Source organism: Microsporum canis, genomic scaffold, assembly GCF_000151145.1.
Source record: "Microsporum canis CBS 113480 supercont1.5 genomic scaffold, whole genome shotgun sequence".
Classification (NCBI taxonomy): domain Eukaryota; kingdom Fungi; phylum Ascomycota; class Eurotiomycetes; order Onygenales; family Arthrodermataceae; genus Microsporum; species Microsporum canis.
The window spans coordinates 1,249,927-1,272,715 of record NW_003299165.1 but is presented as its reverse complement, the minus strand read 5'-3'; the positions used below and the strand labels follow the sequence as shown (position 1 = coordinate 1,272,715).

Genomic DNA, 22,789 nt, shown 5'->3' with positions numbered 1-22,789 from the left:
GTACACTCGACGTGTAGGATTCATGATCAAAGAATCCTGTCCATGGTCCCTTTTGCCTTCCGTTAACCAGACCTCCTACCTCCATCCTGCGCCGAGACAGTTAACATCATAAGGGTAGAAATAAAACATAGTAAGATAAACACGGACTTGTAGCAGTCTAACGGAGGTCAGAGGTAAAGCACATGTCGTTGAATGCAGATGTCTTGCAGACGGCTTGCTGCAACAGTTGGCTTGTTTTTTTTTCCTTTAAATCCCCTTGAGATCAACTTCAGGCATCAGGCTGGGATCGACGGCTTCTGGTTCTGCTTCCAACTCCGTCGGAGCTGCGTGCTGTTGGCGTCTTCTTCTTCTGTGGTGCTGAAGCTCCTCCGGACTTCTTGGGCCTGCCTGGTCCTCTCTTCACGGCCTCATGGTTATTGTTATTATCATTACCATTGGCGTTGCCGTTTTCAGTTGCAGCCGGTTCGTCTGCCTGTTTGACCTTTTGCTTTTTTTCCGCCGGCTCGCTGGACTCGGCCTTGGACTCTTCCTTTTCGTCCTTTTCATCGGTAGCTGCAGCCGGCTCAGCGGCAGACATGGTAGCGTGGTCACGCTTGTCGCCAGCTTCCTTTTCTTCTTTGGTCACATCCTTGGACTCATCCTTGGGGTCTTCTTTGGATTCTTCTGTCTGGTCGTCGGCCGGCAAGTCCGATTTTGTCTCTACTGCCGGCTTCTCGGTACTATCAGCAAGTGCCGGCGTATCATCACCATTTGCGGTATTCTCTAGCTTTTCCACATCTGTGCTGGTAGCAGATGTCTGCGTGGCGGCGGCTGGGGCTGGAGTTACAAGATGAGCTTCGTTAGTTCAATAGCTGCAGATACGCATGGCCAAACACATATAGACCACAACAGTAGACCACAACGGTAGATCAAAACCAACCGACAGGAACAAAGAGAAGGGTACATCAAGCGGGAAACACGCACCAATGCCATCTTGGTTCGTCTGGATGTTTGCAGTCGCATCGGCTCCTTCACTCGACATGATCAAGATGGCGCGCCGCTGCCGTGGCGATGTATGGGCTTGTATAGTTAGATGCACCGACAGCAATTGGAGATGTATACTCCGTGGACACCACGAGCTAGACAGAGACTCGAGGAAGCAAACAGGAAGAAAGATATGAAACAGAGGAGAGGATGGGAGAGAGAAGAAGAAGAAGTTGATGTTGTGTGGCAGACTTGAAGTTGGCCGTTCATCCTGGATCCATGCTTTCGCCCTTGCAAAGCTCGCCCTCTCTTGTCGCCGTCGCGTCCTTTTTTTCTTTTCCCCAGGCTGGCTGCCAGGTTTACCCAAGCAGATATATATCATGCAGAGGGCTGGCCAACGAGCAAGCGATGAATACGAGGCGCCGGCTTGCCTGCATATCCATGAACTGCTCCCTCATTATAGTTAAACCCACGGTCACAGGTAAGCGAGAAAGGCTTTGCCTGACAAGTGTTGATATCTGGACTGTGAGTTACATAGCTACTCCAAAGCAAAAAAAAAAAAAAAATCTAGACTTGTGGCTTTGTGTAATGTTGAAAGAAAGTTGGAGAGCGAAAGCTCTGGCAACTGTTGCTGATGAAGTAAAATTGGATCATATAGATGGTCGAGCTGCTATCGTAGAGTGGAAGAAGCTACTTCACATAGAACTTATTGAGATATTGAGCACTGGGCTTCTGCGAGAGGCAGCGAGTTCCTATTTTCTCGCCCCGACTTATAGAAGACGTGTTTGATCTAGTATAAGGCTCCTCTACCGGCATTTTAGCTGACTCCAGGGCATGCGGCGGATGTATGGATGAGGACGTCGGCGTCGTTGGAGAGCCATGAATCCACGGTCCAAAGGATCTAGCAGCGTTCGAAAGTCCAGAGACAACAGAGGCGTATTTGCCTCTCACCACCTATACATACAGAATCGTTCAAAGTCAGTTGTCGAGTGTGGCTGGCAAAAATATATACTGTGCTCCCTAGCAAAAGTCGGCTTACACTCCCGTAGGGAGAATCATAACACAAGGAATAATATAGAGCGTCTCCCAGTGCTTTATTTCCCACCACGGCCTGCACTTCCTCCTGGGTGAGAGAGTATAGCGTCGCTCCTGTTCCTTTAAAGGGAAACGACATGCCCTGAACCTGTGGACTCGAAACCGGAACCTGCCATTTTGCTGCTACCCATTCATGTAGAAAGGTGTCTACTTCGGCCTGGGAAGCTGAGGGAGCAGGAAACTTGGGAAGTCCAGATGATTTGGCCATGACTTAGAATGTGGTGTTATTCGATCGGTAGATGGAGAGAGGTCGTCTTATCGGTGAAACACATCAGGAAGAGGCTGCATAGGGACAAGATAAGATGACCATGATATGATGGTAGAGGGGAAAAAAAGAGAGAAGAAAAAGAACGAAAGAGAGGGAAGAAAGATGAAGAGAGCGAAGGCGATATATGGAGATATAAGTCTGGTTCGGGCGAAGGAAAAGTGTAAAATAGCCGGTTGAAGCTGACGTTTCTTTTGCGCCTATGACATAATGAATTTGTCCAAGAACCAGGGACAAGACTTGATTTTCTTTTCCCTGTCTTCTTCTGTGGTTATACCAAGGTCTAGTACCTTGGTCGATGCTTGGCCAGACTCTTTCAGCTGGGATAAGCGGATGAGAGAAGCCTGCGTGAGAAGATAAGATGACATTTTCAATAAGAGTCAAGTTGCCGGATACCTGACGGAGACTGTATGGATAGCAGAGACTATATACAATGTCCTGAAACATGTTCTGTACATGTAAAAAAATTCCCCATGGAGAATGAGTGGGCAGTGGTCTTAGTAACAGCCTATCAACGGCTTGCCACTGAGGCTGGAGGCATCTAGTTCGAGCCTATGCGGATGCCGGGGAGAAGGCATACCTGGGAAAGTAAGAGATGTGATGCCGTGTGATATCAGCGATCTGCCATGATGGGATACGCTGGCTGTAAAGAGGCTGCATCTCCGTGGAAGTTATGATAATGAAAGGAACAAAATTCCGACCTATTCATGTGAGAGATAGCCTGGCGACAACATCACTAGCAGAAAACACCTGATCGTTATGCTGCTTGTCTGCAGTAGGGTGGATCGTCGTATCATCTGGCAAGAGGCCCTTCGTAAAGCTAATGACCTCCGAAGCGGCAGCGTAACGTTTCTGTTCAAGGCACAACGATGCAAGCCGGAATGAAAGATGTAGCAGACGGTCAAGATTATCGCAATCTGACTTTTTGTATTGGCGGATATATTCAAGTGAAGATTTAACAGTTGGGTCGGTGGGATGATAGACGGGTAAGAAGGCCGCCCAAAGCTGATTAGGTAGTAAGAGGCAGATGGAGTGAAAGGCGTTGAATAGCTGTGGCCTGATCCGTTCAACCGCTGACGCATGTTCTGGGGCTAAAATCCACTGGGCAAGGTAGTATGCGGTTGGGCGGAAAGGGTATGTGGGAACCGCCTGAGCGCCAGGTTCGACTATCTCTGACCTCCACGAAGCGTCTGAGGCCCGTATGAAAAAGGATAGCGCATCATTGATCCCTTTGCCGTACTTGACTTCTGCAGCAACGTACTCGTACATGATGTTGAACTCGAGGAAACTGCCGTCATTAGCGTGTTTAGGTTGCCGGTGAGTGGGCCGATATGCTCTGGCAAGCTGTAACCATTCTAGCACAGTACGCTGCAGGCCGTCTGCTGCAAGATATGGCATTGCTAGGGCCATGGTGTGTCGATTTCCAAAGAAACGTTTCTTAGACTCTGCATCGGCACCGAGGAACCAGGAGACGATGCGTGGGCCACCTCCAGACTTCTTCATGGCTTGAAGGACATCCGTGGCATGTAAGCTGCGCAGAGACGACCTATGCGCCTTGAGACAGTTGTGTAGTACCTGGCAGTCCGCTCTGCCAGAGGCCATGGCATCGTCCAGTGCACCGAAGGGGTCATTCTGTATATTCCCAACCAGAGTACGCTTTCGTGCGTGAGTATCCGGCTGTGCCAGCGTCGACGGGACCGTATTGAACAAGGGATGCTCCAGGATCGAGTTTAAATGTTTTTCAGTGGCTGTAGGCTGTGTATTGGCAATGCTGCAGTCCTGGCTGGCGTCGTTTCCGCTGCTGGTCAAGGTATTGACTGGAGGGTGCTCGCTGTCAAGGTGGCGACGAAACGATGAAGTGAGCAGGTTAAGCAGCTGCTGGGACTCGCGTGAGGTCTTGGGAAGTGGTGGATGTATCTTCCTGGCCAGCGAGGTGAAATATCGTATCTTCATCTTGTCCGTCGTCCGTTATGTCTCTGGTCTCTTGGTGGTGGTCTTAATAATCACTGTCTCATATCAGGACCGGCGTCATCCGGCGTCGTCCAGCGTCTCCCGTCCCTCATCAGCTCCCTCTATCTCTCTGTATTCTGTATCTTCTCTTGTCCTCCTCTCTGTATCTTCTTCACATCCTTCATCTCTCTCTGTATCTTCAACCTTCGACGTCAACTCGCGTAACGGATAAAGGTTTCTCCGCCATCGCGAAAACTTGCCCCAAAAAGCAAAAAACGAACATCTTGAATCTTTCTTGAATCTTTCGATCTTTCCAGCTTCAAAACTTCATCCTCCTCCTCCTCTTCTTCTTTTACATCGCTGTTCTTCTCTTTACACCGTCCTGAATTATCTCGCTCCTCTGCCCGCCTGCTGGTGCGAGAGGCTGTGCTTCGTCCAAGGCTGATTTTGGCCGTCGAAAAGAAAAAAAAAAAACCTCATTCTGGGAAACACTCTTGCCCTCACACGACCTGCTGCATCTCTGCAGCCCGCTCAACATTCACGCTTTCCGGTAGCGTTTGCTTCTTCTTACATCATTCCTTAGCCATGTCTGAGGTGCAATCAAGGCCGTCTGCCTCGCGTGGGCGCGGCTCAGCGCGTGGTGGACGGGGTGGCCACATCTCCAGAGGACGGGGCGGCGCCAGGTCGACAGCAAAACCTGCCAGCCAGGAGACCGCTGACCAGACAGCCTCGTATGAAGACGAAGGAGAGATCGGCCAACTGAAGAAGAAGCATGCCGGCAGCCTGTCGACGATAAAGGAACTCTTCGCTGACTGGACGGATGAAGACTTGGTTTTCGCTCTGGAGGACGCCAACGGAGACCTAGAGGTTGCCATTGAGCGCATCACAGAAGGTCCGTTTATCTATTCTATTTCCCCTCTGGTGTACTTTTTTTACTGAAACAAAATTTATTGATAGGAACCGTCTCTCAGTGGGGCGAGGTAAAGAAGAAAAGCACTGACCGCACTCGGCAAAAGACCAGCTCCAAGGATGCCACCCAACCTGTCTCAGGGGAGCAGAATATCCCTCCACCTAGAGCAGGACGCGGACGCGGAGGGTTCGACCAGCGTGGCCGTGGCCGTGGTGACCGTGGACGTGCTGGCCGTGGTGGACGAGCTGGTTCTCACGCCGTTCAGCCTTCCCAGACTAATGGTACGCATCAGCACTCTACCCCGACCACGGATGCTTGGGATTCTAGTGCCGTAGAGCCCTCAGCGCCTGTAGATGCCCCTACTATCGAGACAAAACCTCAGCCGGAATGGAATACTTCCCAGGAGATTCCTAAGACCGCGGTAGACCAATCTCAGAAGACTAGTTTGATCCCTGAAGGTTCCAAGAGAGGATGGGCCAGTCTGTTCGCAAAGCCAGCTCCCGAGCCCGTCAAGGAACCCCCATTGCCTACTGCCCCAAGTGCCCCGGAAAAGCCAGCCGAAGCTCCTGTCGAGCTCAGTATTCCTGAAACTCCCGCCGCCGTCCCTGAACCAGAACCTCTCCCTACTGAAGAACAAGAAGAACAGCAGCCCGAACAACAGCCGCCTCCACCACCACAGCCAGTTTCCAAACCCGTCGAACAGCCTAAACCCGTCATACCACAGCAACCACCACCTCCATCTGTATCTGTCCCTGTCGAACCTGAAACCCCCGCTCAACCTGACACTGAAGCTCTTACTGACATCGAAAAGGAATCTGTCCCACAACAGAAGCAACAACCTCAAGCTCGCACTCCCGCTACCTCTTATGCCTATCCCAAGGGCCCCGCTACCGGCTCCGCACGGGGACCAAACTTTCAGCGCCGGGTTATGGATCAGCAAGAAGCTGTTGTCATGCCTGGAAACCTTGCAGTCGACCGTGCTGCTGTCCAATTCGGCAGCATGGGACTGAACGGATCCGTTGATGATGTTAACATTGATGAAGAAAGAGAAGAACCAGAAACCCGCCCTCAGCCTCCCCAACATTCCCCCGTCGCCCCCCGTGCCTCTCTTCCGCCTTCTACCAGACCCATGGCCGTACCTGAACCCACCGCCACTGCCCCTCGACCTGCCCCCGGCCTTCCTCCAGCCCCTGTAGCCTCTGCTGACACCCCATTCAACGACTTCTCTCGGTACGGCGAGACCCAGAAGCAATACGATATATTCAACCAAGCCGATCAACAAGCCCAGCCACAGAGCCAAGAACCCTTCTCCAACCAGGGCATGCCTTCTCAGCCTGCTGCTGTCACAACCGCTGCCGATTACTCTACCTTCTACGGTGCTGACCAATCTCGCAACCCATACTACTACAGCTCATATGGCCAGCCTCAGGACCCCGCCGCCAACCAGCGTGCTGCAGCTGGGTTTGCAGCAAGCGGAGCGGAATCACAACCTCAAGTGCCTGCCTCTCAGCCTCCAGGCCGGTACGCCCATGCTGAAGCTCCAAACAGCGGCCAAAACACCCCTCAACCTGTCGTCCCGGGCCAAGTGCAGTCTGCCCAGCAGCCTTCACACCACATGCCTCAGACACAGGGAGCACACGCTGGATTCAACTACGGATACCCCTACTACTCTAACCCTCACTACCCGAACGCATATATGAACCAGATGACCCAGCATCAGCAGCATCAGTATGGCCGTAACCGCCCTATGTATGATGATGCTCGCCGATATGAGGAACAGCAGCAGCAGCAGCAGCAGCAACAACAGCACTACCTCCCTCATCAATCTCAGTTTGCTTACGGTAACCAATACGCCCCTTATGGCAAGGGTGGGATGTATAACCAACAGCCTCAACAACACGGATTTGGCTATGAGTCTTCCCCTGCCAACACTGCAGCCTTCAACCAGTCCGCTCCCCAACGTGACTCTGCTACCTATGGGCGAGCCGGTTCCGCTCAACCCGCCGATGGACAGCAACAGCAGTCTACCGGCGCCAATGCTTTCGGCGGCATTCCCGATGTTTTTGGTCGAACCCAGTCGGGATTTGGCCAGAACCAACCTATCCCGTCGCAACAGCCCACCAATGCCGACGAGACAGGCAGCGCTAAAGCGTATGATTCCTCAAAAGCCGGCGGTCCCTCTCCATCTGTATCGCATGTCAACCGTCCTGGCTCCGCAGCTAATAATGCACCACACCAGCCTGCTACTACGGGACAAAGTGGTCTTCCACCTGTCCCCGCTGCTCAGCAAGCCAACCAGCAAGCTTTTGGTGGCTACCCTCACCTTAACCAGCAATATAGCGGTTTAGGAGGCCTGGGCGCTCATCAGGCCGGCACTACGCAATCCCACCATCAGGCAACGGCATACAACAACTACGGCGCTGGATTTGGCAGCAACTACTATGGTAACAACGGCCGCGGTGGTGGCTGGGGCGGAAACTACGGCCACTAAATATAACGCTTCAAAAGCACTGCATAACACTATCTATGCCATGCCATGTCCACCCGGGGAAACGTTTTTGAGGAATCATCAAAAAGGAAAAACGACAACGAAAAAATGAAAGAGAAACGAAAAGAACGAAAACGAATAATTAAATGGAAAAGAATATGGGAATTGGTGGACCTTTTTTTACTATTATTTCTCTTGCTTTTTCTCCTCTCTCTCACCCACACACACTTACTCTACTCTTGCGCTGACTTGACCTGAACCTTCACTTATCTCTTTTTGCGATTGGGGAATGGGGAAATGGGATTGTTGCTGTACCTTTTTTGTTTTTATTAATTTCTTTCTCTCTTCTCCCCTCTTATGCGATCGATGCCAATAACTTTTTTACTCTTTTCTTTTTATTTTCTCTTTGCCATTTCCTGGGGTGCCTTGGCTGTGAACTTCTTTTCCTCTCTCATGTCTCTGTTTTTTTTTTTTTTTTTTGCCTGCATACGGGCCTTTTATCCAAATCAATATTCGCATTTCTAAGCTGGTTGCCAAACTATGCATTCGCATACTGGCAAACACATCCATTCAAATTGGCTTCTTCATGCGTTCCGATACACCGGAATTATTACGTGCCTTAATATCTCTCTATCTTCTCCAGCCCCCTTTTTACCTTTTTCCTGCGCTCGCCTAGGATAAATGGTTTTTTTTAATCTAATCAACGGAGGACGGAAAGGAACCACCCCCTTGCAGAAAGAAAACAATGGAAACGAAAGGAAACCAAGAAGGCTTTACGAAAAGAAAAGAAATTGCTGTCATTTGTTAGTTATCTCGTTTTTTTATCCCTTACATCAACCTATCGAGTTGTTGTACCTTGTCTCTTCTCGTTCTTCCCATCAGTGACCAAAAACTGATTTGTACCATCAGTTCTTTGCTCCAGGCTGTTGTTGTCTTTCGTTTCGCTTTCTATCTTTGTATTCTGAAAATGCATGACGTTGCATTCGATATTCAGCTGCATCTTAGGAGAGAAATTGATATCAAAGTTGGCTCTCTTCTCCGGTTCCTGCACGTAGTGGACTAACATTGGCAGCCAGATTCTCCCATGAACCAGCTTACGACCTCCTTCAACAAACCAGGCATTGTTTCAGTTGAACTGCAGGCTGCGTCTTATGGCGAGTGTCCAGTACTCTGGCCTATATGGAGCTACCTAGTTGACTAAATAACTAGTTAAATAGTTATACGAGAAACGCGCACATCCTCAGCCGCATAGACTACCTGGATGGTGACGACAGCAACATGCGTGGGCTTCTCGCTCTCTCTCTCGATCCCACAGGAAGAATCTCTTGGTAGAGACGCAAGGGTAACCTTGGTACGGTCTTGTTCTATCAGAGCAAAGGATTTACCCCCCCTGGCGCAGATTGACGGGCACATCGCATTGGTTCGCATTCTTCGCATAACTTCGAGAATCCAATCTCCAAAGGCTTAATTCTAGAAATAGAACCTGTTCAAGACTCTATATGAGATTTCAAATACGTAGACATTGTTCTATGCTGTCATTGCAGTGATGAAGATGTATATATTCATCTTCGTCCCTTTCTATCTCAAGGCAATGGAATCGTTCGGTGACTCATCTCAGAGAACTTTTAACAATGGCTTCATGTGATGGAATTGATTTTGTTAACAATGATGACTTGGTATGGCAATATTGCCCGACGTTTGCGCCTGCGGTTCTCTTTGCCGTGTTGTTCTTCCTGACCACGGCAGCCCATGTTATACAGGCCTTTATATTCAAGAAGGCATGCAAGAAAACCACTTCATCCCAATCATATAAGGTGACATTGGCTGACTCGGGCTCCTCTATAGCCATTCTCCTGGGTTATCATTGTAGGTAGTGCATGGGAAACTATCGCCTATGCTCTACGAGCAGCCGGTGCAAAGGACATATATCAAAAGGGATTCGGTCTTCCACATCATATCCTGATCGCTCTCGCTCCTCTCTGGATAAACGCATATGTCTACATGGTCCTCGGGCGCATGGTACACTTCTTCCTCCCCGACCAGAGATGTTTCGGTATCTCAGCACGGAGGCTGACAGTCATCTTCGTCTGTCTGGATATCATCGCCTTCCTCACGCAGGGAGCTTCGACTAGTCTTCTAAATTCTGATACCCCAAGTAGCATTAAGATCGGAATTGACCTTTGTACGTTTACCTTACCCCCCAAACCATGTCCCGTTCGCTCCTAACGTCTATAGATATGGGCGGCATCGGCCTCCAGGAACTATTCATCCTAATATTCGCTGGCCTTGCGGTTCGATTTCAAAGCAAAATGGCCATCGTCGAGCAAAGAGAGTGTCCCAGGAGCTCATGGAGACCCCTTCTCTATACAGTTTATGCCACTCTCGCCTTAATCACCGTCCGGATCATCTATCGACTTGTCGAATACTCGGGCGGCCTTCACTCAGCTATTGCCACTAATGAAAATGCATTTTACATCCTCGATGCAAGTCCGATGTTCCTAGCTCTTTTGGCATTAAACATCTTTCATCCAGGAAGATTCCTCGTTGGACCAGGAAGTGAGTTTGAGAAAAAGCCCAAGAAGGATAAGAAGAGGAAAAACAAGAATAAGTTGGCTGGTGGCAAGTGGACTTTGGATGATAACGGCCAGGGCCATTTTGAGGAATTGCCTTTGGACGAAAGGGGCCATGAGTATGACCAACATTATCATTCGTTTGAGCCCCCAGAGAGATAGGTGAGGCCGATTTTATTATCTCCCATGTTGAAAAGATTTAATGACTGGGTTAGTGTACTTTGCATGTTCCATGACCTTGAAGTATATAGTGAATGCATGGAGGAAGGCAGAGAAACCTGCTATTCTACTGTGTTCTCTCTTCTCTATCTAATGTTAATATAGAAGCAATAAACCGAATGAACCCATAAGTATAATAACCCTACCGTCGCTCTAGCAGTAATTGGGATGCAATGAGAGCAAGAGTAAAACAAAATGGACATATTAAACTCGGAATAAAGCTCTAATATGCAATACAGAGAAAGAAGGCAACCAGCAATGCTTCACGGTAGAAAAGAGTGTCATAAGAGGAGACTATTTGGCTGTTCCTACGTTGACAGCGAGGCCAACGCCCTTTGCAGAATCAGCGTGATACGGCGACTTTGCATCTTTGGCTCGAGAAGGGTCAAACCTCCAGATACCACCGGTCTTATCCGAATCAATGAAGCTAGACGGCGACGAGGAGCTACTGTCAGCTCCGAGGCCAGCCATTTTCAATAGCTTTTTGAAAGTATTGCTCTCTTCGTCATCGCTACCATCTAGGTCGATGCGTTTGAAAAATCGTCGGTCCCATTCCCGCTTTTCTTCGGCTTCGATTTTTCGAAGCTCTCTTTGTGCGTTCTCAATCTTCGATTTAGCCATTGATAGGGCGTCCATATCTCCCTTTTCAACAGCGGCCGCAACATCCTTCCATGCCCGTCTGGATTCGTATATATCCTGCTCTTCAATAGGGGCGGTTGTTAAGGGAGTAGTCTTGGACTTCTTCACCTCAAATTTATCGATCTCTTTCTTGGTTGAAGCATCCTTGATAACGAATGAATCCGACCACTGGCCATCGGCGGTGTATAGCGGGCGTTTTTCCCCTTCACTGTGTTTGTAGAGAATGGCAGAAAAGCTGTTCTTTTTACCGCTAAGCCAGCCACGCCCGGAGTAGTCGATCTTTGCCATATATCCTGTAGAACTGGCGATATAAGTGTACTTGTTGAGCTCGACAAACGGAGTTCCATAAATCAAGGACTCGATGTGTAGAGATGGGAGTGAAATAAGGTATGTCTCCTTTTCAGAAGATCCAGGCGTCGGGAACGAGAGGAGAGCGTGGCCAATTTGCTTTACATTAATCGTGTTTGAGAATGACGCTTTCTGTGCATTATATCCTTGTAGCTATTTTGTGATTCTATGTTAGCAGAGTGATACCAACGTCTATGGGCAAGAGGCTAACCTGGACACCGTGCTTATGATTCTCTATGGCATAAGCAGTAACAGGAGGGTGGTGACTATAACATATTAAGTTAGCAAAGAAAGTCAGACGGCAGAGATTCAGGTGTTATCACAGGTATATATGCATACTTCACTTGTTCACTAAACAATAGAGTATCGCCAACGTCTCCGTCATCTGCCCACTTCCCCAGATATAACTCGCCAAGGAACGGATTTAATGGCTTCTTCTCACTCCCTAGCTTCTCACTTCTGCTGCAGTACTGTTGGTGCAGAGTACTAAGGAACCACTTCAAAACCAACAAAGCACGCTTCTGCGGGTCCTGCTCGCGTGACGGGGCGATTAACAGGGACGGGTGCTCAGCCCAGTACGCTGAGAACTCAACCAGAGAGGTGGACGAGATAATAAACGGAGGAGCTGTGAGGGAGGATAAGTCGCCGTTAAACGAGGCAATGGACTAGAGCGTTTATATCAGACAAAATTGTCCCCTGTTTTCTTATAAGGAGAAGGGGATTCTTACCTTGAGAAAAGTAGCCCAGGACCCTTTGCTAGACGCAGGAACTCCAGAACCTATCTCCTTTGAAGATGACATGATTCCCAGGCTGCTTGACGAACTGCTAATTTATTTTGTATGCTGAATAGAACTTGGGGTAAGGTAGAGTGGAAGGTGATGGCAGCGCTCAAGATGCGACTTCGTCCTGGAACTTTTTATATTATGCTTACTTAAACTTGTGGAGAACCAAAGAGGAAGCAAAGATAAAAGCCACGACGTCACTTTACTTGGCACCTAGACCTATTCTAGACTAGTGACGCGGTCGGGTCCCTGATGATGTAAGCGTCCAAGCCACAGAGACATCCGAATATAAAAAGGTATTTACCGAGTTAAATTACGCAAGGTAGGCATTTAACAGGTACTTGGGCGTTTTCGATGGAAACAGTAGCAATTTCTTCCGTTATTTGTGGCTTGGTTTTGCAGCGTCTAAGCTCATAATTACAAATTAAAACAAAGGCATCTGAGCAATAGTTTCGTAAGAGAGCATCTTCGTAATTAGGCGGAATAATAATTGAAAATAAATAGCTGCCTAGGTTGCCCCAGAAAGTCAAGCTCTAATGAATGCGCAGATCCTATCATGCAAAGATTCCCCAAAGGTTAAGAAAGGCTATGTTACAAGTGGTGCCATCATGCTTTTAGGTGTGAGGAAGGGTTCATTCTGTTGCCACACGGGAGCCTCCGGTGCATTACAAAATTGTTTCCTGAATTCTATGCGGGACGATAGCCGCCTGAGATATTTAGTTAGTGAGCTGTGTCTTTGTAGGGTGATATATGTGGTGTGATGGTGTACGTACCGTACTGGTGGTACTGGTGTGAGCTGGCACCGGTTTGCTGTGGGAGCCGGAGCTGCGATACACTAGAAGGCAGCTCAACTTGGCGGAGAAGATTTACCATCATCTCAGGCGAGAATCTGGTTGCATCGTATGTGGACGCAGGGGGGATAATGCTCAAAAGATACACAACATCTCTTGGTAGAGGTCCCGCAGAAGGGGGTGGCTGTTGTGGCTGCTTAGCCCTAGCGGCAGTCGGCCCACCGCCAGAGCCGTTAGACTGTAGCCGTTTCTGCTGCTCGCGTCTTCCGGCTGCACCTTTTAGTGGGGATTCAGCGCGGATGAACTTTCGTGGTCGGTTCGATTCGTCTCCATATTCGTCAAGTGGGTAGGATCGTTTAGGGGAATAGGTATTAGTGGTTGGATGGCGTGAAGGTGAGCTATGCCGAGAACTCGGTTCTTCAGGAGACGCAATGGTTCTAGGCTTCAGCTGGCTTGGTGATAGGATCGGCTGGAAGGTAGTAGGGTCGAAAGAAGGAGCTGAGAATCGATGGGCAAACTGTTTCAGAGTAGGATCCTCAGGAAACAACTCTCTCATTCGGGACTCCAAGTTGTTTATCTGTGTCAGATCCCCATACCGAGATTCATACTCGTGTAGAAAGGCGAAAATTGGCTTTGCTTTTCCAACGTTCTTTGGATTCGAAGCAAGTTTCCTAACGGTAGTTTCGAAAACAGCTCGTGCATCTAAAAACTAGTTAGTAAGAACGATACCTAAACTTGGAGGAAAGGTTATAACATACTAGTAATGTCGTTGATGTCGATAAGGTGCTTTAGGTACTCCAGAGCAAAAACTTCGTCCTCCGGGAAAAGCTTTGCCCCCCTTTCGAAAATTTTGGTTGCCGCAGGGTCTTTATAGCAATGATACTCCAGCAAGGCACTGGCAATATAAACGTCACTGGTGATACGCCCACGCTTACGTGCATCGGCAAATATCTGACGTGACCCAGCAATCTCTCCCGGCTTGCCTTTGCCTTGGATACGACGCATTGCTCGCATCAACGCTATCCAGACGAACGAGACAGCCTTGGACAGAAGACCAATTTTCCCCGCATACTCTTTCTTCACTGACTCGATTTCCTTTGCTTTGGCACTTTCTTGGGTCCGGGGGTTGTCTGTCTCGTCTTCGTCGTCGTCGTTCTCGAGCTGTACAGGCTGCTCCGGGTCAGCTTGTTCTTCCAGCCTAGCAATATCCGTAGCCTCCTGGGCTCGTGTTTGTGTTATCAAGTCGTAAAGTGCATCAAGTAGTTTGTCATAAGGCTCTCTGACTCTGGCGCCGCGTTTCACGGGATCCTGTTCCGAGACGCTGGATAATTCAAGCCGATCAGCACGCTTGAAGGTAAGAAGGCAGCTCTCAGGGTTCGCTTCTATCCCCTGCTTCAGAAAATCGTTTCCTTCGGTCTCCATGCCGTTCTGGAAGCAGAAATCTGCAGTATCGAAAAACATTTCAGGCACAAATCTTAGTGCCATTAAGGCCTGCTTATAGACATATATGACCCGTTGTTTGTAACTAGCCAAGTCTTCTTCCTTGAGAACCAAAGGGTCATCCTTTTCCCACTGTATCCAACGTTTCCATATTTCAACTTGCTTCGAGAAAGAATAATCACCTTCATACCCGGGGGCTGGGGGGAACTGTGGGAGTGATAGTCTGACAAGGTCTTTGGTGATGTTTTGGAGCTCAGTATAAGAGCTTCTCGCCGTCATGTATGACGGAGATTTATCTTGTATAAATTTACGTCCCTAAACCATTGTAGTCAGAAATATGCTAGCCAATTGTAGTACTGGGGATGTCCGATTTACCGTCAGCTTGTTTAAACCCATCTCAAATTGATCATACTCTTTCCAAAGAGTGTTAACTGCCTGTGTGGGAATACAAATTGCCCGCTGATACGCCTTCCTCAGCAGGTCCATTTTCTGTTGATCCTGCCATCCGGAACCTCCAATATTCCCCGGCCCTGACCGAAGGAATTGGATGTAGTCGACCCAGATATTGCCGGAGTCCTTGTCGATTCCAATATGCTGAAGAGCAAGGTCATATGCCGAAGTAATAGTACGCCTTGCGTCCCCGCTTGAATCGGTGGTTAAATTATTACGCCGACGCACGTAATCCAAATACAGCGACCACAGCTGAACATTAGGGATTGACAATAGGCATTTTGTAAATATCTGTTCCAACTTGTACAGTTCGTTGTTTTCGGACTCCATGGTGGCGTATTCAACCCATTGTTCGGCCTAGAGACTGGTCAGTCCATGATGTATTGCATCTTTAGTGAGAATTGGAAGAATGACGTACAGCCGATGGGAAGACTTTGAAAAATCTCTCGTAAACCTGTCTAGCACTATCAAGCTTGTTTCTGCTGCGATGCTCATTAATTAGTTCTAGCCATGCGTCCGTATCGCCACGCGGATCGGCCTGTATTCTGTCTTCCAGGATGCCCACGCGATCATGGGGAAGACGACTTCTTGAGGCGGCTGCGACTGGCGGCGTCGAAGGCAGGGAGCTGTTGGCCGACTGAACGGCAGATCGACCTGGTAATTTTGATTCTCCTTGCATGGGTTTAAGAGTGTTATCGTCGTGTGCTGAATGAGCAACATGAGAATCAGAAGCAGGAAAATTAATGGAAACATGTGGAGTGTTTTGATCTGAGGCAATATTTTGCTGTTGTACATGGAAATGTGAAACAGGTTCATTTATATTTTCAGAAAGAGAGCGCTGAGACATGTCTGCAGAAGTAGATATTGAATTCTGAACTTGGGCTGATAAGGCCGCAGCTGGTGGTTCGTACTCAGCGTCCCCCGCATCTTCATCACCAGTTGATCCCTCCTCAAAGACACCAATTTGGGATATTGCAGCAGAGCCTTTGGACTCTGCTCCGGACGGGGGAAGCGAAAGTGCAGAATCATTGTTATAGATCTCCCCTAGTTGTTTCTCTGGCAGACTAGAGCCCGGAGCAGGAGTTGGGGTGGAAGAGTTGACAAAAGGAGACATATGAGGAATCATATTGTAATTTGAAGCTGCTATATTTGCGGGAAACTGCTCTTGAATAGTCTCAGAGGGATCATAATCGTCCGAGTCCGAGCCACCTGCGGCTTCAGCATCTGCATTCAAAGCTTGAGGCTGCAAATATCCTTGTTCAGCTCCCTCCTCCGCCATGTTGTCCTTTATTATTAGAACGGTAAATGGGTATCCGAGTTCCTTTTGTGGCTGCTAATATCTGGAGGATGGGAATGCGGTTCAGTCAGCTTGAGCTCGAAGGAAGTGACGGGAAAAAGAATAGCCGCGGACGCCCTTCACTGACCTTAGAGAAGAAACAGAAAGGACTCCCTCTTCCGACTAACAACACAAAACGAGTAGAGTAGGAGGATCTGCCCGCCGTTCGTCTGAGCCTGGTTTGGTTGTTTTGGTGAAAAACTTCTTGCAAGCTTGCACCGTCGTCGGAAGTCCTTGCTAGCATCACGTGACAAGGAGGACAAAGGAGCCAAAGAAAAAGGGTGAAGAAGGCAAAGAAATAGCAAAAAAGACAACAATGGCAGCTCGACTCGCTGCCAAGTCACTATATGAAAGATATAAAACAATGCAACAACTCATGCAACTGTCGTATCACCTTTTTCAGATTTCCTTGAAAACACCAAAACAGCTTTTTGGGTGATTCGGTCACGTGACATCTCCAAAAACGCGAACTTTTTTCTTGTCAAATTGATTTTCCGCGTCACGTCGAAAACTCGCTTTCTTTTCTTCTCAAAAAACGCCATTTGCGATTCCCCCGCCACGACAAACGACGACACAGCAACAGCACACGGTTAAGAGGCAGCGGTTGATTTCTTCTTTTTTTAAGCAGAGTGATAGGACGGTGGACTACTTTGGCTTGCCTTGGTTAGCTTATCTTTTTCGTCATGTCAGTGGTTTCTTTGCTTGGTGTAAGGGTGGTGAACAATCCTGCTCCCTTCACCGCCCCCTACGAGTTCGAGATCACATTTGAGTGTCTTGAGCAGTTACAGAAAGGTACGTTTGGCCCCCCGGTGAGAAGATGTGGAACTGTGTTTTGACTGACCGGCATATCTGTAGATCTGGAATGGAAACTGACCTACGTCGGTTCCGCGACCTCGTAAGTCTCCTCGTGGGAACCATACAAAAGGAGGAGGAGAAAGTGAGAACGCAAGTCTGACTGATTAGGTCTGAGTATGATCAGGAGCTGGATTCGCTATTAGTTGGGCCAATTCCAGTCGGTGTGAATAAGTTTATATTCGAGGCCGATCCTCCAGATCTGAAGAGAATTCCCACTTCTGAGATTTTGGGAGTCACGGTCATTCTTCTTACGTGTAGCTACGACGGGAGAGAATTTGTCCGTGTTGGCTACTACGTGAACAATGAATATGACACGGAAGAGCTGAACGCAGAACCACCAGCCAAACCAATTATTGAGAGAGTTGTCCGTAATGTACTGGCAAAGAAACCTCGAGTGACGCGATTCGCAATCAAATGGTTAGTTTATGCGGGACCTTTTACATTTAATTGCTGGTTACTTATACTAGATGCTCGAAAATAGGGATTCTGAAGATTCTGCGCCAGCAGAATACCCTCCAGACCAACCCGATGTAGACGCCTTGGACGATGACGGCGCAACTTATGGCGCTGAGGAGGTAGAGCTCCAGGCCGCGCTTGAGAAAGAACTTGAGGAGCTCGACAGAGAGGACGCAAACAACGACGGCATGGATATTGAGGGCCCCGCCGCCGACGACGGTAATGCCGATGATGACGACGATGAGGCTGGTAGTGAAGATCTGGAGGAAGAGAGCAGTGAAAGCGAAGACGACGGTGACGAAGATGTGGAAATGGGCGATGGAGATCCAGCCGACAGCAACCAATCTGACTCCAAGGCTGCTGGACAGCAACAGCAGTCCGAAGTCATGGTCCATTAAAATGAATAGAAATTTACCTATCCGGCGGCGATACTATGATGTGGTGAACCATCTCATTGGTTACGAATGCATGCAACACCTTACGATTTTAACAGGCGTCTTTCCTTTTCGTTTTTTGCGAGATATGCTATTATATCCCATTATATCCTGATTACTTCCTTATAAAGGTACTATTTTTCTATATTTATGCAGCGTTAGAGCTCTACTTTAATCCAATGCTGGAAACTTGAACGTACAACCTCTTCTTTTGGTCTCCTTGTGCTGCATATATATATAACCGTAGGCCAAAATCCAGGGGTTTTTTAATTGAGGCTTGCAGCCGAGGCTCCAAGGAGGGGCCGCCACTTCAAAAGAAGTCAAACCACCAGAACACATCCTGGTAAGCTAACATACAACTGTTGACCTGCATAAATCATTTCAGGAACCGTACAGTAGCTAGTCAGAACCCAGGGGGTACTCTTATTGATTAGTTCCACCTTACTTTTACCCTGAAGAAGTCAAACACAACATGGCCGATACAAACACATCCGCACCAGCAGATAAAGAAGAGAGCAAACCGCTGGCCGAAAGCCAGCCTCCAAATCCTACGGAAGCGAAGAATGAGCTTCCTATACAGGCGGAGGAAGAAGACTCAGACTGGGAGGAACTTGACGGTAAGCGCGTTCACCTCTATGCTAGGAAAGACTACTTTATCTATCCAACATGCTCCTTGACACTGACTTTGATAGATGTGCTTGATGACTTCTCTGCATCAAAGAACACCTCTCAACCTGCGCAATCAGATGGAGTAAAGCCAGAACCTTCAGAAAAACAAGCAGAGCCTAACACAGACCTACCAGCCGCCGACCAGGAGGCATTATTAAAACAATTAGAGGCCGGAATGGCTGAGTTGATGGGCGCCTCTATCCCCGGAGACGCGAGCAGGGGAAATGCTTCACAAGGGAAAGCTACCGATATACCAGGGATGCCTCAATTCCCCGGGAACGAGGATTGGAATGCGCTGACCGAAGAGCTAGAGAAGAAAGGATTTACTATGGCAGATGTGATGAAGCTTATGATGGGCGACGAATTGATGACAGGTGGAGAGGGCATTCCCGGAGTGGATGGCTCGACAGCTACAGCTAAAGCTACGGCAAAACAGCCATCATCCACAACAAAGAAAGGAGAAGAAAACTTCCAGGAAACTATCCAGAGGACCATGGAACGAATGCAAGAATCGGGCGACAAAGCTACAGCTGAGGTCAACGAGAGTGGAAACGACGATGTATTAATGCAGATTCTCAAGGCGATGGAAAGCAGTGGCCTAGCCGGTGCGGGAGAAGGAGATGATGGGAACCTCGACAAGCTTTTCATGGGGATCATGGAACAGTTATCGAATAAGGAGATGTTGTATGAGCCTTTGAAAGAACTTGATGACAAATTCGGCCCTTGGTTGAAAGAGAATAAGGATAAGATAGGAAAAGAGGACCTGGAGAGATATGAGTTGCAGGCTTCCTTGGTAAATGATATCGTTAGGAAGTTCGAGGAGAAAAGTTTTTCAGATGATAAGCCTGAGGACAGAGCTTATATATGGGAGAAAATGCAAAAGGTATGTGAGGAATGATCACCACGGTGTAATTCTGTCTGTTCTAACTTGTATTATTAGATGCAAGCCGCTGGAAGTCCTCCAGACGATCTCATATCAGCCCCTTTTATGGACGAATCCAAACTTCAGGCGCTAGGTCAAGAAGGTTGCGCACAGCAATAACGAGATGATGCTTGTTCATTCGTGCCACCTTTCTTATTCCCCATATATCCAAGCCTGTTAGTGTATTGTACATAAAAATAAGATGGCCTGGTTCTCATTATTTACTTCCCGAGAGTAGGAAACGCAGCCAGGCATAATTTGCCTGTCTAAAACCTGGTTTCCAATGCATGTGGGGGCCATGACGGGAGCTATCTCTGACGGTAAAATAGAAGATTGGCCACAAATATTGCTTTGGGATATAGTTAACTATATCTGGCAAACATATTTGACAACGGACAATCCCGTTAATTATAGCCACTGCGCCGCCAATCCGAGATGCAAAAAAAAAAAAAAAATACCCCGTGAATTGTAAAGACGCCTCCCGAAAACGCCTCAAGAACCCGACATATCCATCTCCTGATGGGACTGAGACTCAATTTGATCAAGAAGGTCAACTAAGATTCCATCATCATCGACATCGCCGTAGAGCATATCACTGTTCAGCGGCTCTTCAGCGGCGTAGTTATCCGGTGCATCCTCAACCAAGCCCATATACTCATTCTCTTCCTGGGCAATGAAGTCTTCTAAAAGTGCTTCGTCGATTTCTATATTCGTTAGTTATGCTATCAGTCATAGACTAGAAAAGATTTCGACCTCACCTTCACCTTGTGCATGACAATACAAGTCTTCACCCTCTTCACCCTCGTCGTCTTCGACACCCTCAAGTGGAGGAGCCGACCTAGCCATCTCTTCATTAAATTGCTTCTGCTGCTCTAGGAAATCACTTCGTTGAATCTGGTCGCTTCGCGCCTCAAACTGGTCTGACTGACGACTGCGTTTGACCTTATTCAGAAAGGCATCTCGACGGGATTCTCTAGACCGTCGTTCTGTGACGCGGGCGGCAGGTCGGGCTATAGTTGCTGCATACCGCTGGGCAAAATGTGAATTGAATGTTGGCGCTGTGGCGGCCGGATCTGCCGGAGGGGACGGGGAGAACGTGAAGGGCGTCATATTGAGTTGATTTGTATTTGAGTCATCTCTACATTCAGAGGATGTATGGGTATTGCGTTCCATCATGGAGCATATGGATGTGACATCGAGCTGACGACTAGATAGGAGTGGCTGGGGAATTGCTGGTTGCTGTAAGATGAACATGTTGCAGCTCGAACAAAGATCACTCTCTCATAACCGCAGGTAACTGATTATCTGATAAGGGAGTATATTCCGTATATTCGTATATCCGATGATGCTGAGTAGAAGTTGAGCGTTGTTTAAACGTTTGTATCCAAAGCTCGTTAAATGTCATTTCGTGTCTTTTCTCGACGCGCTTTTTCTTCTGCTTTTTCGCGTTCTTATCGTCGTCGCCGATAAGATATTATCACGTGATTATACTCAGTAAGGTTTGGTTATATAATATGACGACATTATGTTTTAATCTCAGAGGAACGACGACGGCTATCATACATACTATGTAGTATAGGTCTAGAAACATTCATCAACGATTTGGTAGGCTCTAGCAAGCATACATAGGGTCCTTCTAAAGCCTGCAGTAACGGAATACTCAACTACGAGTTATTCAGTATCATGTATCCAGTCCCTCTTCATCAACCTTCGACGATTATCGTAGTCTCTCACACAAGGATAGCATTTAGGGAGGATGAAAAGAGGCGGAAGGAGAGAATGCTCCTTCCGTCGGGTCTCCTTTGTAACCGGGCTCGGAACTATTGCATCTTCTCTTGCATCCAGCAATCAGCCGGAGCAACATATTGAGATAGACACGCGTATCATCAGTTTTGGGCAGCCGTAGAATCATTGGTGGGATCAGACATCATCCAAGGCATCATCGTCGAGGACTAAATTCTCGAGCTTCTCGTCGCTCGCCCAGTCAACTCCACTAGCAGCGATAGAAGCGCTAACTATACGCTTTATTCGCGTCCAGTGTGCCTTCTTCTGTTTATTTTCTGTCCTTAGGCTGTCTAGTTCCTCTTTGAGCTGGGGGTCCGATATATTGTCATCTAGCGATTTCTCATTCCTTGTCAGCTCGAGCAGCGTTTGAACTAGCTCCTGATTCTTTTGGATACTTTGGATATTTGCCACCTCAGCACTGGATAGCTCACGAATACACGCCGTATGTGAAGTCATGATATTTTCATACGCGAGTGATAGGACATCTCTTCGGTTGATTAGTGGTAGAAGCGCCCTAGATAAACTTGTTAACCAGGGGGCAGGAATGCAGGATGGCGAGGGAATAAGCATACTTCTCAAGCGGCGACGAAGGTAACGAGTGAACAGCTTGTATGCTCGGTTCGGTCATGAGTACGCTCTCAATCACCTTTCTCCGGACTGAGAGCCTTGCCCTGACCTCGAGCAGTTCACGTTCTGCCTCTACTAGCTTCGCGTCAACATCGTCCGCATCCGTGGTTTCGGGGAGTTCTGCAGTGACCGTCTAGTCAGCATTGCAACTGGGATCCGTAGTCTTCATTCACAGACGGCCGTACGATGACTCAATAATGCTTCTTCCAGCTGCTGTTCAAAGACATGATCGTACAGCTCTAGTATCTCTGCTTCCTTCTGCGAGAACGAGAACTTGTCTGCCGTTTCATCTTGGGTCGCGACGTCTAGAAGAGCCCTTGCCGGCGCCTCCAGGCTCGCCATCGCGTCTCTGCCGCTCTGAGCCATGGGCTTTCATCCGAACAAACAGATAAAATTAATCAAACCCAGCTGGTTAAAGCGCCCAAGGTTGTTTGTTTTTGTTTACCGCTTCAGGCATGTCTCGTCACGTGTAAGAAGGCGACGGGAGCTTCGGCGCCCAATTTTGACCTCCTTCTTGGGACCCTTTTCTCCCTTCTTCCGTATTTCTTCTTCTTCTTCGCTTTTGCGCCGGCCGTTGAGAGATCGCGTGAAGAGGATTTACACCGAAGAACCTGACGAAGACAGGGCTTGTGGTTTGTGCCTTGTGTGGGTCAACTGACATGCGCTAAAGCGCCCCATAGTCAGGCACCTGAAGCAGTTGCATGCGACGGCTCAGTCAACACAACGCCAGTTTATTTATCTAGCAAGCCCATACGGAGCAAGCCTGCAGGCACATACATACTACCGGCTGCGCAT

The 22,789-nt window shown here is 48.3% G+C and overlaps 11 protein-coding genes across 11 annotated transcripts; 4 read left to right on the top strand and 7 right to left on the bottom strand.

Moving 5' to 3' along the window:
* Positions 1-268: 268 nt before the first annotated feature.
* Positions 269-1,021, bottom strand: MCYG_05563 (conserved hypothetical protein; the record flags this gene model as incomplete). Its single annotated transcript, XM_002845648.1, has 2 exons — positions 269-816; positions 964-1,021. 2 exons carry the CDS (start codon positions 1,019-1,021, stop codon positions 269-271), a joined length of 606 nt encoding a protein of 201 aa, XP_002845694.1.
* Positions 1,022-1,653: 632 nt separating this feature from the next.
* MCYG_05562 (uncharacterized protein) lies at positions 1,654-2,266 on the bottom strand (the record flags this gene model as incomplete). The annotated part of the gene is made up of 2 exons (XM_002845647.1): positions 1,654-1,917; positions 2,003-2,266. The coding sequence occupies 2 exons, from the start codon at positions 2,264-2,266 to the stop codon at positions 1,654-1,656; spliced, it is 528 nt and encodes a 175-aa protein (XP_002845693.1).
* A 762-nt stretch (positions 2,267-3,028) lies between these two features.
* Positions 3,029-4,276, bottom strand: MCYG_05561 (conserved hypothetical protein; the record flags this gene model as incomplete). Its single annotated transcript, XM_002845646.1, has 1 exon — positions 3,029-4,276. The coding sequence occupies one exon, from the start codon at positions 4,274-4,276 to the stop codon at positions 3,029-3,031; it is 1,248 nt and encodes a 415-aa protein (XP_002845692.1).
* Positions 4,277-4,858: 582 nt separating this feature from the next.
* On the top strand, positions 4,859-7,674 carry MCYG_05560 (conserved hypothetical protein; the record flags this gene model as incomplete). The annotated part of the gene is made up of 2 exons (XM_002845645.1): positions 4,859-5,165; positions 5,231-7,674. The coding sequence occupies 2 exons, from the start codon at positions 4,859-4,861 to the stop codon at positions 7,672-7,674; spliced, it is 2,751 nt and encodes a 916-aa protein (XP_002845691.1).
* A 1,628-nt stretch (positions 7,675-9,302) lies between these two features.
* On the top strand, positions 9,303-10,403 carry MCYG_05559 (RTA1 domain-containing protein; the record flags this gene model as incomplete). The annotated part of the gene is made up of 3 exons (XM_002845644.1): positions 9,303-9,485; positions 9,517-9,853; positions 9,907-10,403. The coding sequence occupies 3 exons, from the start codon at positions 9,303-9,305 to the stop codon at positions 10,401-10,403; spliced, it is 1,017 nt and encodes a 338-aa protein (XP_002845690.1).
* Positions 10,404-10,754: 351 nt separating this feature from the next.
* MCYG_05558 (KES1) lies at positions 10,755-12,247 on the bottom strand (the record flags this gene model as incomplete). The annotated part of the gene is made up of 4 exons (XM_002845643.1): positions 10,755-11,600; positions 11,659-11,713; positions 11,787-12,112; positions 12,176-12,247. The coding sequence occupies 4 exons, from the start codon at positions 12,245-12,247 to the stop codon at positions 10,755-10,757; spliced, it is 1,299 nt and encodes a 432-aa protein (XP_002845689.1).
* Positions 12,248-12,916: 669 nt separating this feature from the next.
* MCYG_05557 (mRNA 3'-end-processing protein rna14) lies at positions 12,917-16,189 on the bottom strand (the record flags this gene model as incomplete). Its single annotated transcript, XM_002845642.1, has 5 exons — positions 12,917-12,936; positions 13,003-13,722; positions 13,779-14,775; positions 14,836-15,267; positions 15,329-16,189. 5 exons carry the CDS (start codon positions 16,187-16,189, stop codon positions 12,917-12,919), a joined length of 3,030 nt encoding a protein of 1,009 aa, XP_002845688.1.
* A 740-nt stretch (positions 16,190-16,929) lies between these two features.
* On the top strand, positions 16,930-17,955 carry MCYG_05556 (histone chaperone asf1; the record flags this gene model as incomplete). Its single annotated transcript, XM_002845641.1, has 4 exons — positions 16,930-17,038; positions 17,102-17,141; positions 17,210-17,518; positions 17,583-17,955. 4 exons carry the CDS (start codon positions 16,930-16,932, stop codon positions 17,953-17,955), a joined length of 831 nt encoding a protein of 276 aa, XP_002845687.1.
* Positions 17,956-18,463: 508 nt separating this feature from the next.
* On the top strand, positions 18,464-19,702 carry MCYG_05555 (farnesylated protein PEX19; the record flags this gene model as incomplete). Its single annotated transcript, XM_002845640.1, has 3 exons — positions 18,464-18,608; positions 18,684-19,543; positions 19,601-19,702. The coding sequence occupies 3 exons, from the start codon at positions 18,464-18,466 to the stop codon at positions 19,700-19,702; spliced, it is 1,107 nt and encodes a 368-aa protein (XP_002845686.1).
* Positions 19,703-20,074: 372 nt separating this feature from the next.
* MCYG_05554 (conserved hypothetical protein) lies at positions 20,075-20,836 on the bottom strand (the record flags this gene model as incomplete). Its single annotated transcript, XM_002845639.1, has 2 exons — positions 20,075-20,286; positions 20,341-20,836. The coding sequence occupies 2 exons, from the start codon at positions 20,834-20,836 to the stop codon at positions 20,075-20,077; spliced, it is 708 nt and encodes a 235-aa protein (XP_002845685.1).
* A 666-nt stretch (positions 20,837-21,502) lies between these two features.
* Positions 21,503-22,336, bottom strand: MCYG_05553 (conserved hypothetical protein; the record flags this gene model as incomplete). The annotated part of the gene is made up of 3 exons (XM_002845638.1): positions 21,503-21,881; positions 21,940-22,114; positions 22,180-22,336. The coding sequence occupies 3 exons, from the start codon at positions 22,334-22,336 to the stop codon at positions 21,503-21,505; spliced, it is 711 nt and encodes a 236-aa protein (XP_002845684.1).
* Between the last annotated feature and the right edge of the window lie 453 nt (positions 22,337-22,789).